This window comes from Podarcis liolepis (genome assembly GCF_965112155.1).
Source record: "Podarcis liolepis genome assembly, chromosome: 8".
NCBI lineage: Eukaryota > Metazoa > Chordata > Lepidosauria > Squamata > Lacertidae > Podarcis > Podarcis liolepis.
In genome coordinates this window covers 12,055,022-12,077,339 of record NC_139560.1, presented here as the reverse complement: position 1 = coordinate 12,077,339, position 22,318 = coordinate 12,055,022, and the positions used below count along the sequence as shown (strand labels likewise).

At 41.3% G+C, this 22,318-nt stretch overlaps 1 protein-coding gene across 6 annotated transcripts in view; it reads right to left on the bottom strand.

The window, feature by feature from the left end:
• ASAP1 (ArfGAP with SH3 domain, ankyrin repeat and PH domain 1) overlaps positions 1 to 22,318 on the bottom strand; it is a 143,107-nt gene that overhangs the window by 12,118 nt on the left and 108,671 nt on the right. For 4 of the 6 annotated variants that reach the window (XM_083516601.1, XM_083516602.1, XM_083516603.1 and 1 more), the window contains 10 exons: positions 18,795 to 18,958; positions 18,464 to 18,597; positions 17,322 to 17,413; positions 15,429 to 15,615; positions 13,976 to 14,061; positions 12,438 to 12,553; positions 11,516 to 11,583; positions 10,436 to 10,543; positions 6,799 to 7,030; positions 3,403 to 3,573 (listed from right to left, as the gene is read on the bottom strand). In XM_083516601.1, the coding sequence (XP_083372727.1) occupies positions 3,403 to 3,573; positions 6,799 to 7,030; positions 10,436 to 10,543; positions 11,516 to 11,583; positions 12,438 to 12,553; positions 13,976 to 14,061; positions 15,429 to 15,615; positions 17,322 to 17,413; positions 18,464 to 18,597; positions 18,795 to 18,958 (1,358 nt within the window). The remainder of the gene's footprint in view (positions 1 to 3,402; positions 3,574 to 6,798; positions 7,031 to 10,435; positions 10,544 to 11,515; positions 11,584 to 12,437; positions 12,554 to 13,975; positions 14,062 to 15,428; positions 15,616 to 17,321; positions 17,414 to 18,463; positions 18,598 to 18,794; positions 18,959 to 22,318) is intronic. The other 2 variants (XM_083516604.1, XM_083516605.1) reach the window with 1 other exon arrangement.

Genomic DNA, 22,318 nt, shown 5'->3' with positions numbered 1-22,318 from the left:
TCGCTGGGGTGGGGTGGGGGCAGGTAGGCCAAGATAAGCAAGGCACCAGGCTTGGGGAAGGAGGTGTGAGGTTGTGGCAGGTCCTTGAGTCCTCCTACCTCCCTTCCACAACCGGGAAAGCACTAGCTAGGCTTTGGAAAGGAGGTGAGAGGAATATAAGACACTGTCAGAGCCCTCACACTTCCTTCTCAAAGCCCAGCACCTCACTTACTTGGCACATCTGTTGCCAAGTTATGTGTTGCCCAGTTATTTCCCAACAATTATAGTTCTGTTATAGTTTAATCAACAGTTGCCATCTCTTGTTTTATTTAGAAATTTCAGAGAATGTTATAGACAGTTGCAACAACAACAACAACAAAACCACTTAAACGAAATCAGGATGGTTTTCTGCCACAATACATTTGTTAGTATTTAAGGTGTCACAAGAATCTTTGTTGTCTCAGTGTGGAGGTGACACAAGCCAGAGATGCAAGCCAAAGATTTATAGTTACAAGCAGCACATGGATGCAAACACATAAATAAATTTAGTGAATAAAGGGTAAGCATTAAGTAAGCATAGGCCTTCCCTTTGTCATGGAACAGTTAATTAACTTTTCAACACAAAAAACAAGTGCACAATCAATTACTGGCTATGCCAGCTAGAAAGGGAGCCCCAGAGAACAATACATTTGTTGTTAGCTCTGCCACAGTCCTTGTTTGCATGTAACACTAAGCCAAACTGTGGCTTAGAGTGAACAAGCATGGGGACTCCCAAAGAGGAGATCACAGCTGCCTTGCTCCTCACCAGTTGTTCTGCTACTGTGCTGAACTGAAGGATCGTCTGAGCTCATGGTTTAGCTTTCTCCAGACAAACCATCGCACAAAGCTTGTTACAGCTTATAGTTTGTCTGAGGAAAAGCACTGTATGGACACCTTTACAAAATGCTATTTGTATGGCCAGAAACATTTCCCCCTATTCCTGAATTTCACTTGTTTACATGGACGTGGCAGGGCCTGCTGAATTTTTCGACTTTCAAATTCCAAAAATCAGGGGAGCTAAAAAGATTAAATTAATGTAGTTTAGTTTAGCTGGGTAAGTCAATTGCATGTAAAATTGCACAGAAAAACCTCCTCACTGAAGAAATGTGCAAAAATAAAGTTTCACTTCCTAAAATGACAAGTCACTGTGACTTGTAACAACCCTGTAACAATGCTCACCCACTTACAGTTGAAGGGAATTTTGATCTATAAACTGACACACCTATTTCCCGCTTATTCAACTGTTCTTGGATTGTTTTTTTTTGGGGGGGGGGCATAAATCAAGTCCCAAAGAAAACCGTACAAATCTCATAATTTTTTCCTAAAGGCTGAGTACAAATCAAATTGTAGACTTTTTCAGGTTAAAGCTTTTTGCCATTGCAGTCAAAACCCATCATCATATTTGAAAATATAGGTCAAGTAATTCCTTAGAACACTTTCAGAAGTCGAGGGCTTTGAAAATAGACTCGTCAGGCAAACCTGATGTACAGAAATGTCACACAAGACCAGTTTGTGCATCACGGTAAACCATAGTTAATGGTTTGCCAGGAAAATGAAACCATTCTTGCTTCGCTCTTTCCCTAGGGAAGCAACAACCCATGATCACTGACATAGCATCACACATAGAACCACAACTGGCAAGCTAAAATGTAGCATTGGCTTCACACTGTAGTTTATCTGGTGCACAATGCCAAGTTAGGGATTGTGGTGTGTTGGCCCCACTATGGGAGGAGTAAAGCATGAGCCATCTGTATGCTCACAGTAAGCTACTGACTGTGGCTTACTATGATATGCAAACAAAGCCAGTGGCAAAGTAATTTAGGCTGCAATCCTATACACACTTACCTGGGGGTAAGCACTCAATGGGACTTACTTTTGAGTAGACATGTACAGGACTGCACAATAGTAAAGGAGAATCTTACAAAAACCTGAAATTTACTTGGCCAGACACACACAAAAAAATCTGCTTTAGTTATTGCACTTTAGAAGAAGAAGAAGAGTTTGGATTTGATATCCCGCCTTTCACTCCCCTTCAGGAGTCTCAAAGCGGCTAACATTCTCCTTTCCCTTCCTCCCCCACAACAAACACTCTGTGAGGTGAGTGGGGCTGAGAGACTTCACAGAAGTGTGACTGGCCCAAGGTCACCCAGCAGCTGCATGTGGAGGAGCAGAGACGCGAACCCGGTTTCCCAGATTACGTGACTACCGCTCTTAACCACTACACCACACTGGCTTTAGCAGACTATGGAGGCTAAAATGTTTTCAGCAGAGTACAAGGCAACATGGTAGCCTAGGGACAGCAGCAGCTTTAAAATCTTATGAAGGGTGTGTTTTTGTAGTTTCAAGCAAACACCTTAAGCTCTGCATAAACTGGTTTGATTTCCCACTCTCTGGCCCCAGAGGACCTTCCTATCAATCTAAACAGAACTGTGCTAACAAATATTGGAAATAATTAACTGCCCTATTATGAATGTTCCATCAGCGGATGCCAGATGGAATTATCTTCTCTCTCTATTCCCCCTACATGCAATTCATGGTTGGTGGGTGGGTGTCTCCTGATCCACAGTGGCAATTCTGTAGGGGCACCCGGGGCGGGGGGGAGAGATAAGCCCCATTGAGCTAGGGAGACTTGTTGAGTGGGTTCCCAATAGCACAACAGTTTAGCTGAACCCAGCTCAACATGTTTGGTAACTGCGTTAGCTACTTCTGCACGTTGTCGCCAATAGAAATAACCAAGGTAGCTATGGGGACGCGGGTGGCGCTGTGGGTTAAACCACAGAGCCTAGGGCTTGCTATCAGAAGGTTGGCGGTTTGAATCCCCGCGACGTGGTGAGGTCCCAGTGCTCGGTCCCTGCTCCTGCCAACCTAGCAGTTTAAAAGCACGTCAAAGTGCAGGTAGATGAATAGGTACCGCTCCGGCGGGAAGGTAAACGGCGTTTCCATGCGCTGCTCTGGTTCGCCAGAAGCGGCTTAGTCATGCTGGCCAATAAAGCGAGATGAGCGCCGCAACCCCAGAGTCGGCCACGTCTGGACCTAATGGTCAAGGGTTCCTTTACCTTTACCTTTTAAAGGCAGCTATGAGCCTTTGGAACGACACAGGAAAAGTCACAGAAAGCTTATCAGCTGGAGAGATTAATTTATAATTAGCAGCGAATGGTTCGATTCATGCATCACACTCAGCCATGGTTTTGCACTAACCCTCTAAGAACCAATTTTGCCGGCCAATTGTAAATTATGTCCGTCCGTCCCCGTCCCCCCCAATTCCAACATTCTATTGAATCTTGGATAGCCTTCCTGAACCAAGGTTTGATGTGATGTCTGAACTGAGCCACTGTGAGCATCTCCCTCTCACCCGAGTGCTGTCTTAAGTGCTTTAAAACTCACCCCAAGGAATTTGGCCCTTATTCTGGGGTCCATGAGGTAGTGGGCTTGGTGGGTCAGAGAGGGTTCTTTTGTGTCCAGGGGGTGGGGGAGGGGGCCTCTTCTTAGACAGAGTGGAGCTGCCACTAGTGGTTTGAGTGCTTAAAGGAAGGGTTGAAGGAGGGCCAGGTGGACCTGTAAAATCAAACAAACAGCCTTTTACCGACACACAGAAGGGTTAGCACTAAAGCAGCACAAAAGGAACTACCAAAAAAACAACGAAACGAAACAAAAAAGCACCAGACCACATTAAAGCAAAGGACTGAAAAGCAACAATAAGCAATTCCAAACTTTAACAACACTCTTATTACACTCTTAGCCTTTCTGGCTATGTAAGTATTTTGAATGGAACGGTACACGTACACGTACACACACACATTTGGCGTATCAGAGAGGAAGCACCCTAAAGGAATTTCAGTTTAATATTTAGTCACAGCAGACAGTGCTTAAATTACTTAATTATTATCTATTTTAAAATAAATCTATTATTATCTATTTTAAATTATTATCTATTTTAAAATAAATGAGGGAGGAAAGGAACAGATGTGGATTGGAAGTTACTTTCTGCTAAAGCATGCACCACTGAAAGCAGATACAGTAAGCCAACAACCTAGGCAAGGGGTACATTCCAGGGATTGAGCCTAAAGCCAAAATTACGAATAGTTAATACCAACTGGGTTCAATGGCAGGTGGGCTTGCCAAAGTAATTTTATTCTTTTTTAAATTAAATTTATATACTGCCCTTCACCCGAGGATCTGAGGGCAGTTTACAAGATAAAAATACAGTATAAAAGAACAAAATAAATAGTTAAAACTGAACAAAACAATAGGCCCCCACCCAATACACTTAAAAGGTTGTAGAATATTGATAAGCCAAAGGCCTTAAGAGGAATTCGGCCTACTTTCTGTCCCTTTTTAATCTTTTTTTATTTCTTTTGCCATGCATGTAAAGCTGAATGCACACAAGTTAAATGTGCGTAAGTTGCATGCTTACTGTACTGTCTTTGGTGGCTTTCTGTACAGCAGATCCTACCATTAGTAATGCATTGTGTGTATACATAAAAGAGATCATGGTTCAAACGTGCATATCTAAATTACAATAATTTTGCTTCCATCTATTTTAACATTTAAACCTTAAAAGCATGTTAAACGTAAGTTTTATTGGGTGCCCTATATAGACACCATAACAAATAAATAAGAAGCATAGCTAAAAGACTAATTTGGTGATAATACGGATAATAGCAAATGTACTAGATTGTTTTATAGATTACAGTAACACTGTGAAGTGCTTAACATTACACAAATGCAATTTGTCATTAAAACATTAAAAAGAGAGAGACTCTACTGCCTCGTTATACTGTCATATAAGATCAATGCCATATAAGAAATGACGTGGATGTTATGCTCTAATGACAGATTAGCAGTAAAAGATGCTGAAATTCTGAGATACAAAAATCGCCTTGGTTGATTAAAAATTCTCACTGGTAAATGTGAAATAAAGTGAAACACATACTACTATTACTACTACAAAACATACCTTTGAATACAAAGTAGATGATACAAATAAGTGAACTGAATCTTAGAAGAAATTAGAAGATGGCTTTTATGAAAAGTACACCATGTTTTAGCTTGTTTTGAATCAAAACAAACAAGATGCAGACACTTGACTATGTAACAACACAGTGGAACCTCGGTTTTTGAGCGTCTCAGAAGCTGAATGATTTGGAACCAGAATGCCAAAAACCTGGAAGTAATTGCTTCCGTTTTCAAATGTGCCTTGGAAGTTGAACGGCTTCCGCTGTGTGTTTTTTCATTTTTTTCAATGGATTTTGCTGGCTGCCCATTGATCCTCGATTTTCGAACATTTTGGAAGTTGAACGGTCTTCCGGAACTGATTACGTTCAAAAACCGAGGTTCCACTGCACTGTGTCATCCTGCAGAAGGTCAGGGATTATCATCGCAAAGGTATATTATGTTAGTCATTGTTCTGATTCTGTATTGCTTATATTATTGCTTATCTCATTATCTACCTGGTTAAAGAGTGAAAATGGGCAAATATTTGTTTTAAAAGTTGTGCCACCTCAGAAAGAATGGGGAAATCTATTATAACAGTCTAAGGGTCTATCATTATCCAGAGAAAACAGGTGCAAGTACAGTTAGACAAACCTAATATTTATCGCAAACACGAGCTGCTCATTATGTTGCACTGCAAACTAGACAGCTGCATACACATTTAGGAGGCAAGTGCACGCCATGGGTACCACAGCAGATTCAAATTTCAATTAAGGGAACACTGAAGTCAAATTTAGCTTGAATAAATAGCGCAACACACAAAACAGCATAGAATCAAATGTCTACATAAGTAGAGGTGGATGAAGATTGCAACAATAATTCATATAAACCTTCTTACATGCCCTGTAATACTTCTATGCAAAATGACACTGGATGAAGCCCAACAGAGATTAATGGGGCTCCCTTCAAGCTAACTGTGTATAGGATTGCAGCTTTAGTCAAACCATGCCAACTGGTTTGGTGCCATAGCTCCAAAGATGTTAGATAACTTAAAGCAGCAAAGCATCTGCTTTGGTAGATACAGGCTCCAGTGGGTGATATTTCTCCAGACTCAGGAACATAGCTAGTGAAGAAACTCTTTGCTATGCAAAAGTGTGCTCTGAATCAGTCACATGGCTGATCCCAGCCAACTGAGGGTTATGTAGTAGAAAGAATGATGCCTCAATATTACATAGCCAAGGAGATTTGAATATCCACTGATGTTATTGAAGGCAATCCTGAAATAGGTTAATTCCTGCATACCCCACCCCCCTTCAAAGCACTGAAAAACCACCAGAATGTAGTGACGGAGAGTCATGGGCAAGGAAAGCTTTAATTTAGCTAAAGCAGTTTGCAAAAAGTCACCTTCTCCCTTTCAGTTCAGTCCTAGTTTTGTTCTAACTTTCTGGAGAATCGCTTGGTTACCTGCTCATCATTGCTCTATTAGAAATAGAATATTTTACTTGATTGTTTCCACCATGGTCTGGATTAGGTAGGGTGATCTGATGGAGAGTCTGATGTACTTATATCGTCAAGACTTAGTCAATTTAGCTTTAGAACTGTGAGCAGAATGAGCATTAACCAAACCTTACTCAGGCAACTGTTTCTTAAAGTTAAGCAAGCACCTGAGCACTGCTGGATACTTGGTGCTTTAACAAAAGAGGTTTATAATAGCCTTCAAAGTATTATTGTCCATTTATGAAAGAAAATGATAAACGTTCCATTTGAGCCCTGAAAACATTTCAAAAAAGGAAAATCCCAGTTAACCACAAAAGTTTTACAACAAGTGTTTGGTATTGAATAACATACCTTTACCAGCATTTCTGGGAGGGAGTGGAGGGGCATCTACTCCTGTCGGAGAAGTTGCGGAGTCTATGCTTGCGGAGACAAAAATCTGATTGGGGAAGGCTCCATAGGAGAGTCGCTGTTTGTCCCTTGGAGTGCTAAGACCAGGAAGAGCCATTTTGTCTTGGGGAGAAGTACTGGAGGAGTGACAAAAGCTCTGGGGTCTTGGGGAACGCTCCTTCTTTATTGGACTAGGCTGTGGGAAAATTTAATAGACTCATTATAATTGTGCACCATCCAGTTTGTTTTTTTAAAGGCTAATGCTGATGAAAGAAAAATAACTATTACACAAACATATATTGTGCTTCTCAGACTTTGCAATCCCTCTGACCAGTAGGCAGCACTATACAATTTGGCTTCAGTTGACTCTTACCTAGCAGACAACCCAAAATCAATCTCCAGCTTCACTAATATACGGACTGCCATGTCTCTCTTTACTTCGGGCTTTCTGTCTAACCAGGAAACTGTCTTTCGCTTAAGGCCTGAGACAGATGTGGGTAACAGTAGGCCTTTATGTTTTCAAAAATGGTGATCTGTTCAAAAAGAAAAAAGAAGAAAGGGGGATCTGCCACTGCTTCTTTATCCCAGAATATTAGGTATAACCTGATACCTTCGGCACCTAGCAGAGATTAATTCAATCAGTTCCCAATCTCAATTAGGTGACTAAATGCAGACCTCATGGTCACAACATTCAGCCTCATTTTGTACTTTTTATACTTCTGGGTACCCCCTCACTCATCTTCCCACCTCCTGCTTTTTGTAATATCCAACCTGACGAAGAATTCTGGAGTGCCAGAAAGCCTGCTCGTTATTTTATGCCATTTTGGTTGGTCCCTAATGTGGATTTTGGGGTTTTTCATAAGGACCAATATGGTTCCCTCTTTGTTTGTCTGTTTTAGAAATATATGAATACAGTAGTACCTCGGGTTACAAACACCTCGGGTTACAGACTCCGCTAACCCAGAAGTAGTACCTTGGGTTAAGAATTTTACCTCAGGATGAGAACAGAAATCACATACCAGTGGCAGCGGGAGGCCCCATTAGCTAAAGTGGTAAGGTAAAGGTACCCCTGCCCGTACGGGCCAGTCGTGTCTGACTCTGGGGTTGCGCCCATCTCGCTTAAGAGGCCAGGGGCCAGCGCTGTCCGAAGACACTTCCGGGTCACGTGGCCAGCGTGACAAGCTGCATCTGGCGAGCCAGGGCAGCACACGGAAATGCCGTTTACCTTCCCGCTAGTAAGCGATCCCTATTTATCTACTTGCACCCAGGGGTGCTTTCGAACTGCTAGGTTGGCAGGCGCTGGGACCGAGCAACGGGAGCGCACCCTGCCGTGAGGATTCGAACCACCGACCTGACGATCAGCAAGTCCTAGGCGCTGAGGTTTTACCCACAGGGCCACCCGTGTCCCTCAGGTAAAGTGGTACCTCAGGTTAAAAACAGTTTCAGGTTAAGAACGGACATCCGGAACGAATTAAGTTTGTAACCAGAGGTACCACTGTACTGTTAACATAGATGCAAAAAGTTGCCAAGGAAGAAATTGAAAAAAGTTCATGCAACCCAAAGATATACAGTGGTACTTCGGGTTAAGTACTTAATTCGTTCCCGAGGTCCGTTCTTAAGCTGAAACTGTTCTTAACCTGAAGCACCATTTTAGCTAATGGGGCCTCCTGCTGCTGCTGCGCCGCCGGAGCACCATTTCTGTTTTCATTCTGAAGCAAAGTTCTTAACCCGAGGTACTATTTCTGGGTTAGCGGAGTCTGTAACCTGAAGCATCTGTAATCTGAAGCGTATGTAACCTGAAGCGTATGCAGCCCGAGGTACCACGGTATAAATTGATCTCCTGTGTACTTAAGAATGTCAGTGTTAACTGTGCACACACAGCTTTGCAGTACACTTTCCATTATCTGAGCAAACCTGCTCCCAATAGCAGAAAATAAAAGTAATTCTCTAAAACCACTTGGCGAAACAAGTTGTAGCATAATGTTTGAACTTGGACAAAATATAGCTGTTTATTAACTATGTGGTTCTGTTTGTTTGTACACAGCTTTCCAACATGTACAATAGAGCCTGAACATTTCTTAAAAGATGAGAAAGAGCTTTTGGTGGAGGAATTAGTCAGAGAAGCAGCTAATGAGATATAGCGCTTAACGTCCATAGGAAAATGTGTATTTTGAACCCTATAGGGGAGATGCTGTTTCTACTCCAAATTGTGTACCACTACTGCAGGTTTCAAATTGTAGGTTTAGATCCTCATGCGGAGAGGGAGCAATTGGGAGGAGAAAATTCACAAGTACAAGGAGGGTTAAGCACTCCCCTCCCACTTCTCTGCTCTGAGGGTTGGATCCAAAGTTTGTTCATTCCATTATTTCAAAAAAGAAATAAAAGGGGGAAAGTGTACAGCAGGATTCTATTATGTATGTCTGCACATTGTGTAGCTTGCTTCTAAGTCCCAGTAACTTGTTGACAGTTTTAGTTAAATAGTTATTCTGTATCTGAGAACAAATTTTATATGATTCTTTGAATGCTAGGTAAATGTTTTAGTCTCTTCCAGTCCTTAGATCTCTGATATCTTCAATATGTCTATAGACCTCTCAAGTGCTTGAGAATTTCCCCATTTTGTGTTAGTCATTTGTTTATGTTTTATGATTTTGTGATGGGTTAATGGTTTTATTGTACACTATCTTGATTTGTTTCTTAATCAGATGGTTCTATAAATGTTCTTATAAATGAATTGAACAGCCACACAGAGTGGCTGGGGAAACCCAGTCAGATGGGCAGGGTAATAATAATAATAATAATAATAATAATAATAATAATAATAATAATAGTTGGCTTGTAGGTCTGAAACCTTCCATGGCCCACTAATTAAAAGCTTCTTTGTGGCCAAACCAGCACCTGATATTGTGTGACGTCAGGTTGTTCAACTTTGAAAGTGCAACTTACAAAGGAAGAATCAGGAGCAGCCTTAGAATGTACTCTCAATTCTTCCTTGACAATATGTCATGTAATGGAAGAGGTGAGCATAGTTTGGGTCACACCATGCTGTAGGTCAAATAGAGAAGCCTGGCAGGCTGGAGGTTCCCCACCACTGATTTACAAATTACTGAAAATATCTATTTGTGAGATTAAGATCAGTTACTAATCCACAGACTACACAACACTGGTTTAATGCAATTATAGCTACTCTTTTCTAATGTGCTGATTGTTCTCCACAGCTCCTGGATAAGCTTAGCATTCCTTCAGCAATGTTTTTGGACTCAAACTCGGCTTCTAAACTTCCTCCTTCTGCACTCCTCCATGCAGCACGAACCATCTATTCCCAGAGAAGCACATTAAGACTCTCACACAAATGCCTACGTGCAGTCTACTTATATATGTAAAGAACAATTGATTAGAACAGTGATTCAATATTAATGAAAGTAGAAGAGGAACAAGTAGAACTCCTCTTAAAAACAATATACGGAGAGAAATTATTAGATCAAAGCAACAGCTCTTACTGAGCTTCAGACTTCAGAGACCAGGGAGGAATGATGGGTGCACTAAGAGTGAAGTCACCCCCAAAATTCAATGCGTAATAATTTGATCCAAGACTATTCCTTACTTTGTCATCCAAGTCATCATCGCTTTCATCCATTTCTTCCTGCCGAAGATTCCACTCATACTCTACGTGTACATGTGGATTTAGCTTTCCTGCTTTGGCCTGAGAAAGCTGAAAAGACATGCATTTTGGAAATGTTAATCTTACCTCTTTAAAGAAAGACTAATTGTGTCCTTTCCAGGGGCAATTTTACCATGACTTGACTTATACACGCTACAGACTATCAATAGCAAGCAGAAAACCCTAAGTTCTTGTTTCCAGAGTTTAAAAAATAAAAGACCCAGAACCCTGTGTGTCAGGTGCTGTTGCAGTTGCTTGAGAGTAAGCAGACAGGACTCCGACCTGTGTTTTACAGGTTTTATTTTGGTGCAGACTATTTACAGTGAAGAGCCCCAAGGCTCATGTCTAGCTCAATCGCTAGCAGAATCCGGGAGTAGTCTTTTTTTGTACCTCCCCCAACATAAAAGTTTCGTTACCCCCAACCATTTCCACCCCTCCCTGCGCCCCAGACTACTGCGCAGAATTGGCGATGGCAAGGGCGTGCTTCCCCCCTCTCTGGCTTGCTCAGGAGCGGCCTTAAGGCTCTCACTAGCATCCTCTCGTCCTTGCACCTTTTCTCCACTAGAGGTGGGGCTTTCCTCCTCTCTGAAAGAGGAACTGCTTTGCAAAATTTTCGGAGGCTCCCTGTAACACAACTGCCCTTCTGTTTCTCACCTGTGAGCTGATGGCAGTTCCCTGACACTGTGATTTTGACTAGGCCTACAGGCTTGGTTACAGAGTCACCCTTCTGCGAGTGGTGTTGGTCTGGGAGGCCAGCAGAGGCTGCCACTCACAAAAGGGAGACAAGGAGGTAACTTTTGCTGACACCCTATTTCCTCCCATGCAGTACAGAGCATTCTCCAACTCACTGTAGCAGATGAGGCGTGCACAGGAGGAACTGGTGAAAACCACCCTGCTCTCCCATGAGCAGAACTTCACTAATAGGATCTATGGAACCATTCTACTGATCGATTGGAGAAATTTCCAGACCCTTTCCCCTCTCATTTCCATTTGTGTAACATAGCATTCCCCCCAGCCCCTTACCAAGTCTTCACACTGGATAGATTTCAATCTCTTTGCTGTGTCCAGAGCAGTCTCTCCAGTTTGGTTTACTAGAAAATTGAAATATGATATTAAATAGTCAAACAGTGCTGCAAAAAATATAATAAAATCCAGGACTCTATATTTTAAAAATAGAATATGAAAACCAAGCTATTGATATGCACAACAAGAATGATCTTGGAGAACAGCAGAACCCACTGAACAATGGGAACAATTCAAGCTTATGAAATTACCACAGTTCAGAACTAAGGAATTCAGTTTTAGCTAGAATGTTGTACAGAATGAAAGGGGATTTATTGCCTTTCTTCTGCAAGCAATGTTGATGTGCAGTGGTTAGCAGCTGAGAGCTAGGTACTAGAAGCAAAAGAATGAAATGGGGATCCTAAAGTGCTCTATTCTTGCTGGATCCTGGAAATGCTCTTTATTTTGGGAGTACTACAATGATACCCCAACTATTACTTCTCAATTGTAAAGCTGTATAGTTATGAATCTTCAGAGAGTCCAAAGGCTCAGAAGGAACATTTTAAAAAACGGAAGCTGACCTTGTAAATGTTACTCTGAATTTTCACTATCTGGGAAAGCAGGAGCAAAGCAGTATCTCATTTTAACAAGTTAACATCAAAGGCAATATAACTGAGTGAAATGATCAAAGGTGCATTTGAAATATGAGAAAAATGCAAATCAGGAACTACCAAGAGATTTGCACCGAGGGCTTTTTTTTAATTACTCGAGGAAGATTTTTTTAATTACTTCAAGTCTGTGTCTAAGTTAGACAATTTCCTTCTTGGTCAGCTACACTTTTTCTTGGGTAATGAACTCTTCACACCCCCGTTTAAAGATTTTATCCTTTAAAACCTTTCTGTATGGAATATTGAAAATATTCTGAAGCTACAGACTTGCTCACCTATATCTATAGTTGGCTTCCCCTTCAAAAGCAATTTCAAACATTCAGGCTTATTATATATACTGCAGTAGTGCAGAACCGTATTCCCCAATGCTGTCTGTTTATCCAGGTTTCCACTAAAAAGCAAAGGGAAAAAACAACATTAGTGGTTTATAACAAATAATTCATATTGTGTTTGTTGTGTGCTATGCATGCAAGTGCACACACATGAATGTATATTATTCTATATTGACAAAAGCATTTAACAAGGGGGGGGGGATAGTGATAGATTTTCGGACCCTTTCAGTACTTGGAGCACCCTTTAGGGGTACTCAAAGGTACTCCAATATTGAAGTACTTCAATAATAGAAGCCGTCCTGTTTCCCCATCTCATCTGTAATATATCTCTAGCATGCAAGTTTTCTATAATGTGAAATACTATGGTAAGCAATCTTTTTGCCCCCACACCCTGCCCCAAATTTGACAGACTTGGGTGTATTGGTATTCCCCTCCACAAATACAAGGGAAAACACAAAAAACTTGTGGCAGCTGCTAGAAAAAGGTTAAGCTAAACCTTGTGGTGGCAGGATAAGCAGTCAAGGTTGCTCATACAATGGTACCTTGGTTGTCGAACTTAATCCATTCCGAGAGTCCGTTCGACTCCCGGAACCATTTGAAAAACAAGTCGCAGCTTCCGATTGGCTGCAGGAGCTTCCTGCACTCAACCAGAAGCTGCGCCAGCCGCTTCAGACATTCAGCTTCCAAAGAATGTTTGAAAACCTGAACACGTACTTCCAGGTTTTCTGTGTTCGGGAGCCAAAATGTACGCGTACCAAGACATACAAGAACCAAGGTATTCAGAAATTGTTACAAGAGCAGGAAGGTGGAGATTTGAGGCCATGTCAGAGCCCAAGAGAGAGAGAGAGGTGGTGACGAGTGCATGTGGCAGAATGTGTGATGCGTGATGGAGCAAAAGAAAATAAATTCCAACTTTAAATCGATACATTCTGAACTGGTGGTGAACAGTTTGTTTTGGAGCTATGCTAGATAGCTCCATTAAAATATCAAATAGGGGGTCAAATTTAAAGTACTGGCAACATTCATTAATAATAATAATAATAATAATAATAATAATAATAATAATAATTATTATTATTATTTCACTCTTCCTCTCCCTCTCACACACAAACCCAACAAAAAACCACAAATGCGTGGAGTGGGACTGCAGCACAAGGAAAGTGGGCTGGGCTGGTCCTTTCCATACTATTTTCCCACCAGAACTCCCCAAAATGCTGGCATTTCTGCTGATTGAAAATAACTTCGGGGGGCAACCTGGGGGGTTTTATGGCAGGAAAACAACGCTGGGAAGATGGGCCCCTGTATGGCTGCTTTTTGTAAAAAGAAGAAAAAGCGAGTTGCCCGTTTTAAGTGTAGTTAACCCTTGGTGTGATAGCTGCACGACTTTTCTTAACTGGAGTATCAGGCGTAATTAGCTTTTCAAAGTCTGGTGGAAACTGGTTTTTATGTTTGCAGCTAAGAGGCAAGTAGGTGGCCTTTACCAGTTTTGTACCAGGAAGTCAACCAGGTGGAGTGAGGTCTGGTCAGCAGTCCGGACTGCTAAATGGAGGGCTGTTTCACCCGGCTCCTAAGGATAGGGGAAAAAATGGTTGCAGGATTAAAGATTCTCAGGTTCATTGCAACTGGGTAAAAATGTTATGACACAAATTATTTCTCCCAGCCAGAACACATTAAAGCCATTCACAGAATTACTACATCAAAAGTGGAGTAGATACAACGAGCTACTAATCTCATGCGTGCACAAGAATTTGTTAAAATTTAATGTAAATTTTCCTCTGAACAAAATAATACACAGTATAATTGAAACATGTGCCAAGGTGAGTTGCATAGCTGATCCTTATCAGCTATTGTTCTGCTGCATGTTATCTATTTACAGTGGTACCTTGGTTTACAACCATAATCCGTTCCGGAGGTCCGTTTGTAAACCAAAACAGGTTGTAACACAAGGTGCGCTTTCGCCAATGCGGCCTCCAAAAATTTTTTGTTCGTAATCCCCCAAAAATGGGTTGTGATCCAAAAAAAAGGTTGCAAACCAGGACACGCACTTCCGGGTTTGATGTGTTTGTAATCCAAAATGTATGCAAACAAAGACATATGCAAACCAAGGTACCACTGTATAGTGTTGTGTGTTGTTATAATGTTCATACCTGTCAGAGCTGCTTGAAGATCCTAGCTCACAGAGGATCACGCTAGCCAGCGATCATTAAGTAAAAGTCTTTATTGAGTTACAGTTTCCATTCTCACGCTGCTGCGCGCAACTCTACGTCTAGTAGCTAGATCGGCGAAGCTCCGTCTGAGTCTCCGCCCCGTGTGCACCAACTTAATATCCTAGTCCGGCTCCACCTTTTCCGCCTGTCCGTCCTCCTCTGGGTCCCTCTACCCCCCGGGGTCTCTTCCTTCCGGGATTCTTCTGACGCTGACCCCCCGGACCCTCCTGTCTCCTTGCGCCGGGCTTTAGGACCTGGCTCCCTTTCCGGGCTGCTTACTGCGTCACCTTCCTCTGCATTTGAACTTGGCGCGCGCGCCCAACCTTCCACTTTCCGCTTAACCGTTTCTTCGCTCCCCGATGGAGGTGTTGCCACTCCTGACTCGTGCCCTCCCTCCTGTGGTAAGCTGCCAGCGCTTGCCCCCTGGCTCCTTTCCTCTTCCCTGCTCTCTGGCGGTGACGCTGGTCCCGATTTCCAACTGCTCTCCTCTGAGTCCCCTCTGGCTCTATCTTCCTGGGGTGCCCCCCTAGACTCCCCCCTTGCCCTGGCCACTGGTGCTCCTTTCTGTGAATCCTCTGATTCACTGGAAAGACTCGGAGATCTCGGGTCGTCGTCATCACTCATCTTTTCTTCTGCCTCCTCCCCTTCGCTCTCTGTTTCCTCCCTTGCCCTTGCCTCTGCTCCTAAACCCCTGACAATACCTTTCATATTTTGACTAGTATCTTACCTGTCCAGTCTCAAGCAGTGGCTCCATTAGTTCGACCCCTTCTGCATAGACTTGGAGTAGTGCAAGTAAATCCCTGGATTTAACAGCCTCAAGTAGTTTATTCAGTTTAGCTGCTGCAGATGCACAAGTCTTTCTGGAGAACTTATGATCCACATACTTAGCAGTAATAAATTCTTTACGTGCAGTCCTGAAAATGGGGAAAATATTACTAGAAGTCCCATAGGAATTAGCAGAATGCTTTAAAAAAAACCAACAATGAAATTTAATTTTGTATTTAAGGCAACAAATTCAATTTAAAGCATTTAAAAAGGTATTCCTTATCTCAACAATTTAACAGTAACTTGTTCACCTATTATTCTCTAAAGAGACTATAGTTTGCTCGATGCTTTTACAAAAAAGCCCTCTAAATCAAAAATTGCCCCCTGCACCAACTCCTATGTATTATAAATGTCCAAGTTCCAGTTCGGTCTAGAAACGCTAACCAAAACATATTAACTAAAAGTATTTTTTGTGCAAGCAGGCTATGTGTTAAAATTCTGAGATAACTAGCTTATATTTTTAAAGTGTATTTTCAAACCCTCAAAACTATGAAGAACATCTTAAGACGATTACATGGAGTGTCCTAGGCAACATTTCCTAAATTGACCCAATGAGGCAAATGTGACTGGTCCACAGGTACTCCCAAATCCATGTAACATTCCTCTTTCAAGACCAGATTATGGCAGGTAAGCATATGTAATTGTCCAAACACCACACAGAAAGTGATAGCTTGAAACTGCAGGAGGGGATGAGCCAAAAGATGAAAGAGGGAAGTAAAACTAAAGAATGAAAGAGAGCATGGAATCATTAAGGGCAGAAGAGGATCAGAATTGGTTAAGAGAGTAACTGGAGAATAGGAGGTAGCCACACAATGGCACTCTTTTTTAAAAAAATTCAATTAGATGGGCCTGAAGTGGTGCTGTAGGCAGAAACGCAGCTCAGGAAGTAAACAAAAAGGGATGTAATTTGCTGCATTTTGTCATCACAAGATATCATTCAGAAAGTGTGTATTATTAGATTTTTACCAGCAGGCTAATAAAAATGTCAGCTTGTAAATCTTGCATGAAAGTTTGATCTTTTCTTTTCTTTTCACAAATCACTCAAAATAATCGAACAACAATAACAAGACTAGCTGTGCAACAATTTCCGCCCAGAACCACTGGGTTGGGAACATGAACAAAACTTTAGAAATTCACTGCAATTTGTTGAGGAAAATGCATTAAACTATGAAGCGATGGTACTAGATCAGGCATAGGCAAACTTGGCCGTCCAAATGTTTTGAGGCTACAATTCCCATCAACCCTGACCACTGGTCCTGTTAGCTAGTGATGATGGGAGTTGTAGTCCCAAAACATTTTGAGGGCCGAGTTTGCCTTTGCCTGAACTAGGCGCACTAAAGGACAATAAAAGCATTAGCTTAAAGCATCTAAGAGCAAATTCAATCATTTGTTTGCAAACTTGCAATGTCTTAATTGGTAGCAAAAAGGTCTGTCAGCAATGTGAAAACTGCACCTCTATTAGCAAGCTCAGAATCAAAAAAAGTCTTTTATTTTCAGTGTGCATGCAGAAATGGGACAAAAATTTATTGTGGGAAAAGAAATCTCTGCCCTAGCTCTGAACTTTGTTTTTTTGTTCACTATAATTATTGTGGTCCAAGCAAGTCCAGGTACAAGAGGCAATCCACAGGTTTTCCCCATCAATTCTTTCACATTACCCATCTGAAAAGTTGCTCAACATTTGCTGCTTCTTAAGAAAATTAATGTATTGGCTTTGCTTTATCAGAGTCTCTCTAGGTCCATGAAACAAGACGTATATTAATTTTGTCCGCATACAATACTTTTTCCCATGACTTACATATCACTTGATGGAGTAGGTTTTGGAGAAGGACTTGGTAAATTCCCCTCCATAATTTCATTAAAACTATTGTTTCCAATGTTCTTGGCCAGCTGTGGAAGATACAGAACAAGAGTATTCATCTAAAGACTTTTAATGTGTAGCATTTGAAGTATACTGCATTTTCAAAGACACAGCCAGATAACCCCTCCCCGCAGAACAGCATAGGCCTTCTGAGAAACCTTTTCCTTAGAAATTGTAGTCTGCCATTACCAAACATTTTGCACTCAAGCAAAAAATAGTGGACGCTCGGGTTGTGAATGCAAGTTTGCAACCTGTAGCGTTCGCAACCCGCGCATCTGCACATGTTGCGATTTGGCACTTCTGCGCATGCACAAAGCATGATTTAGGGCTTCTGCACATGCACCAAAACCCGGAAGCAACCCGAAATCGCGCAACCCGAAGCGCCTGTAACCCGAGGTATGACTGTAGTACAAAAATCAAGATACCCACCAGAACTGAACACCCTGAAAGAAAAAATAACATGGTAGTACTATCAGGGATATAGGAAACTGCCTTGCAGTGGGAGAACAGAGAAGCAGAGCTCACTTCATCAGCTCTGCTGTGTCAGGCCAGCTCCATTAGGCTTCCGCTCCCACAACTGGTTTACCTGGGAGCAGCCATTCTATCAGACTCCCACAGTAGGATAGACAGGAAGCAGGGCTCATTTAGTCAGCTTTGCTGGAGGGCCCAGCTCCATCAAGCACCTCCTGCCCCTGAACTGTGCCATCTGGTTATTACAGGAACTGTTTAGACACTGGTGCTGGAGTTTTGATTTCCCTCTTCCCTCTTCCATCCCTCACTGGATGCCAGAAGCATGAGTTTAACTCATGGGTAGCATCTGATTTATGATTGATTGATTGATTGATTTAAAATAGAAATGTGATCTTTCACAGCTTATAAATATTACTAATTGAAAAAACCCCAATCATTTGCCTGATCTTTATAGGGACTGATCTGTCTGGAACTGGAATTTGAGAGTGTAAAATCAGAGGGCTGAAGCATGCAGAAGTATGGCTAATCACATAATGGAGATGCTTGGGAGAATGGAGGATCTACCCAGATATATTAATGCTAAGCCTGGTGAATTTTATGTTGCTTACCAAGAGTTCAGATGTTCCTAATTTGTCTAGCTCTATTGATTGGATTCGAGAAATATGAACACCCATTTCTCTATGTATTCCAGAGCACTCTATACAGGTTAAAATACCCAGGTTCGTTGAAAGCCATGTTGGATCTGAACAAAAAAACAGAAGAAAGAACAAACAGCATTTTAAAAAGTGTTTTTCTTCCTATAACAGCAGGACAGCTATTGATATTTTATACATCTGTTAAAACTTTGAATCTGTGTGACAAATAAATCCCTAGAAATCAAACATTTGGGCAGAAAGTTTCCACATTAGGAAAAATATATTTAATGCATGAAAAAAATACCTGGCGATCCACAATCACAGCAGACATCATTTCCAGGAAATCTCTGTATGTCATCAATAATGGCTTTTGTAAGATCTTCTAAACTATTTTCCCCTGCACTTTGTTCTCCACGGAATGCCATATTTAAAGCTTCTTCTTTGCTGTTGGTCAATACTGATATCCATCTAATTTAAAATACAAAGATGTTTTTTTTTTAAAGTCTTTTCCCAATGAAAAAATCTATAAAAGACAATTGTCTGAAGGCAGGAAAGAGCAGAAAGATTATAGCACATGCTAATGGTAAACAGTAATCTGAAAATAGAAAAAGACAACACAATAAATGGAACAGGTTAGAAATAAAACATGTAGGAAAAGTAGTAGAAAATGTGGGGAATATATATTAATAGAACTAAATAAAAAGTCTGACAACATTGTGCAACAGAATATTAACCACTAAAGTACTGTAGTTATGGAATATGTTAAAAACTCAGATCTTCCGGTTGCTAAGCATATGGTGTGTCAGGAGAGGCAGTCTTGAAGTAGAAGGAATGCTTGTAACTAAGATTTTATGATCCAAATAATAGTCGTTGGGAATAAACCAGTTCATTAACTTGTTAAGGTTAAAGCGATAGCTAACTTAATGTTAATTAAACTGTGCCAGCTCTGAGGCTGGTGCAGCAGGGAAGCCCAGATCAGGCCCATTACCATCATGTTATTGGCAGAAGGGCTGGTTCAGGATCCAGTAGATCCTTTGCCAACTCATGCCCCTTTTGGGGGGTTCTTCTGGCTATCACCAGAAGCTTTTGCCTGCCCACCTGTGCAGGTGTGCTAAGGTGCCCCATCAAGCACAGTGGATCAGGGTTTGGATTGTATGGTAAGCAACCATACTTAACGGTATTATATTTTAATTACTATGAATAAATATATTTACTTATATAGGTGGGATCTGCTAGCTTAATAGAAAAGTACATTTGCCAGAGACATCTGGGCTTGGGCCAGGCTAGGACAAGAGACTGCCACAGAAAGAACTAACGTACTGGGATATATGAAAAGGAGTACTAAACGAAAGTGTACAAAATTTGAAACATACTTAAGAAGAGCAAGGAAGAATAAGTGGGCACCAACCTTAGCAAAGTCTGCTAAAACTGACTTGCCACATTTCTCCAACTGAGTAACCCATGGGTAGGCAAACTAAGGCCTGGGGGCCGGATCCGGCCCAATCGCCTTCTAAATCCAGCCCAGGAATCAGTGTGTTTTTAAATGAGTATAATGTGTCCTTTTATTTTAAATGCATCTCTGTGTTATTTGCGGGGCATAGGAATCTGTTCTTTTTTCTTCTTCTCCAAAATATAGTCCAGCCACCCTCCCACAAGGTCTGAGGGACAATGGATCGGCCCCCTGCTGAAAAGGTTTGCTGACCCCTGGTCAGTAACTAGTCCATCCCCAAATTACAAATCTAACCTCATTTTAATAGGCACATTTTAGTTGCCATATTACTTTATGCGATATATCTCATAAACTGAAACAACTCATTGTTTAAAAAACTGAACAACTCATTTCCAAATAATAATCAAGCATATTGCAAACCAGGTAAACAAAATCTCACAAAAGGTACATGATACCATTTTGTTTCATTTATAAATAATTGTCTGCAACAAAACAGAGCTGAACAAACAGCACTGCAATTCTCTGTAATGTGTTAAATTTCTGAGACAGAAATGTGTTATTCGTTTTCATTCATTTATTGCTGTTAAAAGTCACCACACACCTTAATTTTATTTGGCAAGTCTAAAATGGCCAATGTAGCATTGACAGTGTTAAACACTGTTCTGAGCAGCAAATGTCCAAAGCAGCTGAAGTCAAATGGCCATTACTTTGTTCTGTTGGGTTGTGTTATAGCTGATGTGAAATTACACTAGCTTGAATTTTCATGGTGTGCTGAACAATCTTTTGCTGCTTCTTCCTTGATGGAAATTCTAAACTAGCAGGTTATGCTCCATACCTCCTCCCTGTAGAGTCCTCCGCCTCCCTTGCACATTAGTCTAGAAGTATGGAAAGAGGAAGTGTAGCCCAAGCTTCCTGTTTCAGAGGGACCACAGAACACAAAAAGCTGTTTCTATGCAAAATTATATATGGACAAAGGGTGGGCAGGCTCAGGCAAGCACAAGCTATGGCATTTTCTCTCTGTATGACTGGAAGAAAGCTGTTTCAGGCCCAGGCCCAGGCTGTCTGTTGCAGCAACCTAAAATGACAGATGGCAGAGAATAGGAACCACATGGTGGATTTACCATGAAGTCCCTTTTACTAGTCCTAGCCTGGGGGAAAAGTAGGTAACAGTAAAGGCAAAGCGTTAACTCAACACTGCTCCTGTAAGTACCTGCTTTGGAAGGTTCTACTGCCCATGATACAAGGAAGGAAAGCAGGGATAAAAATGGACAGATTCTCCTCCCAGAAGTGAACTGCCAATGAATCAAATCATGTCTGCAGGCCACAGGAGGGGCATGACTCATTTCACATCAGGCTGGGGAAGAATATGATTTTCCACCCCCCTTATGAAATATACAAAAAAAATCGATCTACTAAAAGTATTTTTAAATTATATGATTCATCCTTTATAGAGTATATATCACTGCCAGAGTAGCAGGAGAAAAAACGTGTGCGCTTCAGTAACAAAATTCAGGTTTTTGCCAACATAGTAGGCTATTAAGAATGAGAGAAAAACTTCCCTTTGACAGTACAGATACCAAGTGCTAAACTCTGAAGGGCAATGACATGAGCCAGTTTATAGCAGCCTATAGCCCACAAACACACTGGCTGCAAATCAGCATCCTAAAAACCGGCTTCTGCAAGCACTGGTGCCAGATCAAGGGCATGAGATAAGCAACAATCTGAAGAACTAGAACAAAGACTAGGGACTTAGCTATACAGGCGCAAGTAAAACATTTTAAGTGTGTTTTAAGCGCAATATACAATGTGACACTAGATAGCAATGGTGAGCCTTAGGGAAAATTCAATGCAATTTTTAAAAACCTTTTTTTTTTTAAAAAAAAAGCATTTTCAAAACTTTTTTTATATGTGTGTAGATTCCACCCAAGAGAAAACTCAGAAAGGGAGGGAACGGGACATAGACAAAGCTTTCCACCAACAATTTCATCTCTGGAACTATTGGTAGAGAAATGGAATGGTATGTTCTACAACTGCATTATTTATTTATTTATTTATTTATTCATTCATTCATTCATTCATTCAATTTATATAAATAACTGAACTGGTCATGAAGGGCTTGGTAGAAGCACAAGGCAATTAACGGAGAGCCTTGAACATCATTTTCTTTATAAAAAAATCATTAAAATTATGCACAAGCAATAATACGATTTCATACAATCAGGCTATGCAGGAAAGCATCAGTACAATCACCTGAGGGGAAAGGGCTATCAAATTCATTACAATATATTCTTAAGGGGATTGGCTAGTGTCAGTGGCAACTCTCCCCTGGAAACCAGTTCTGGTAGAATTGGAAATAGAGGGTGATGCAATGGGCTGGG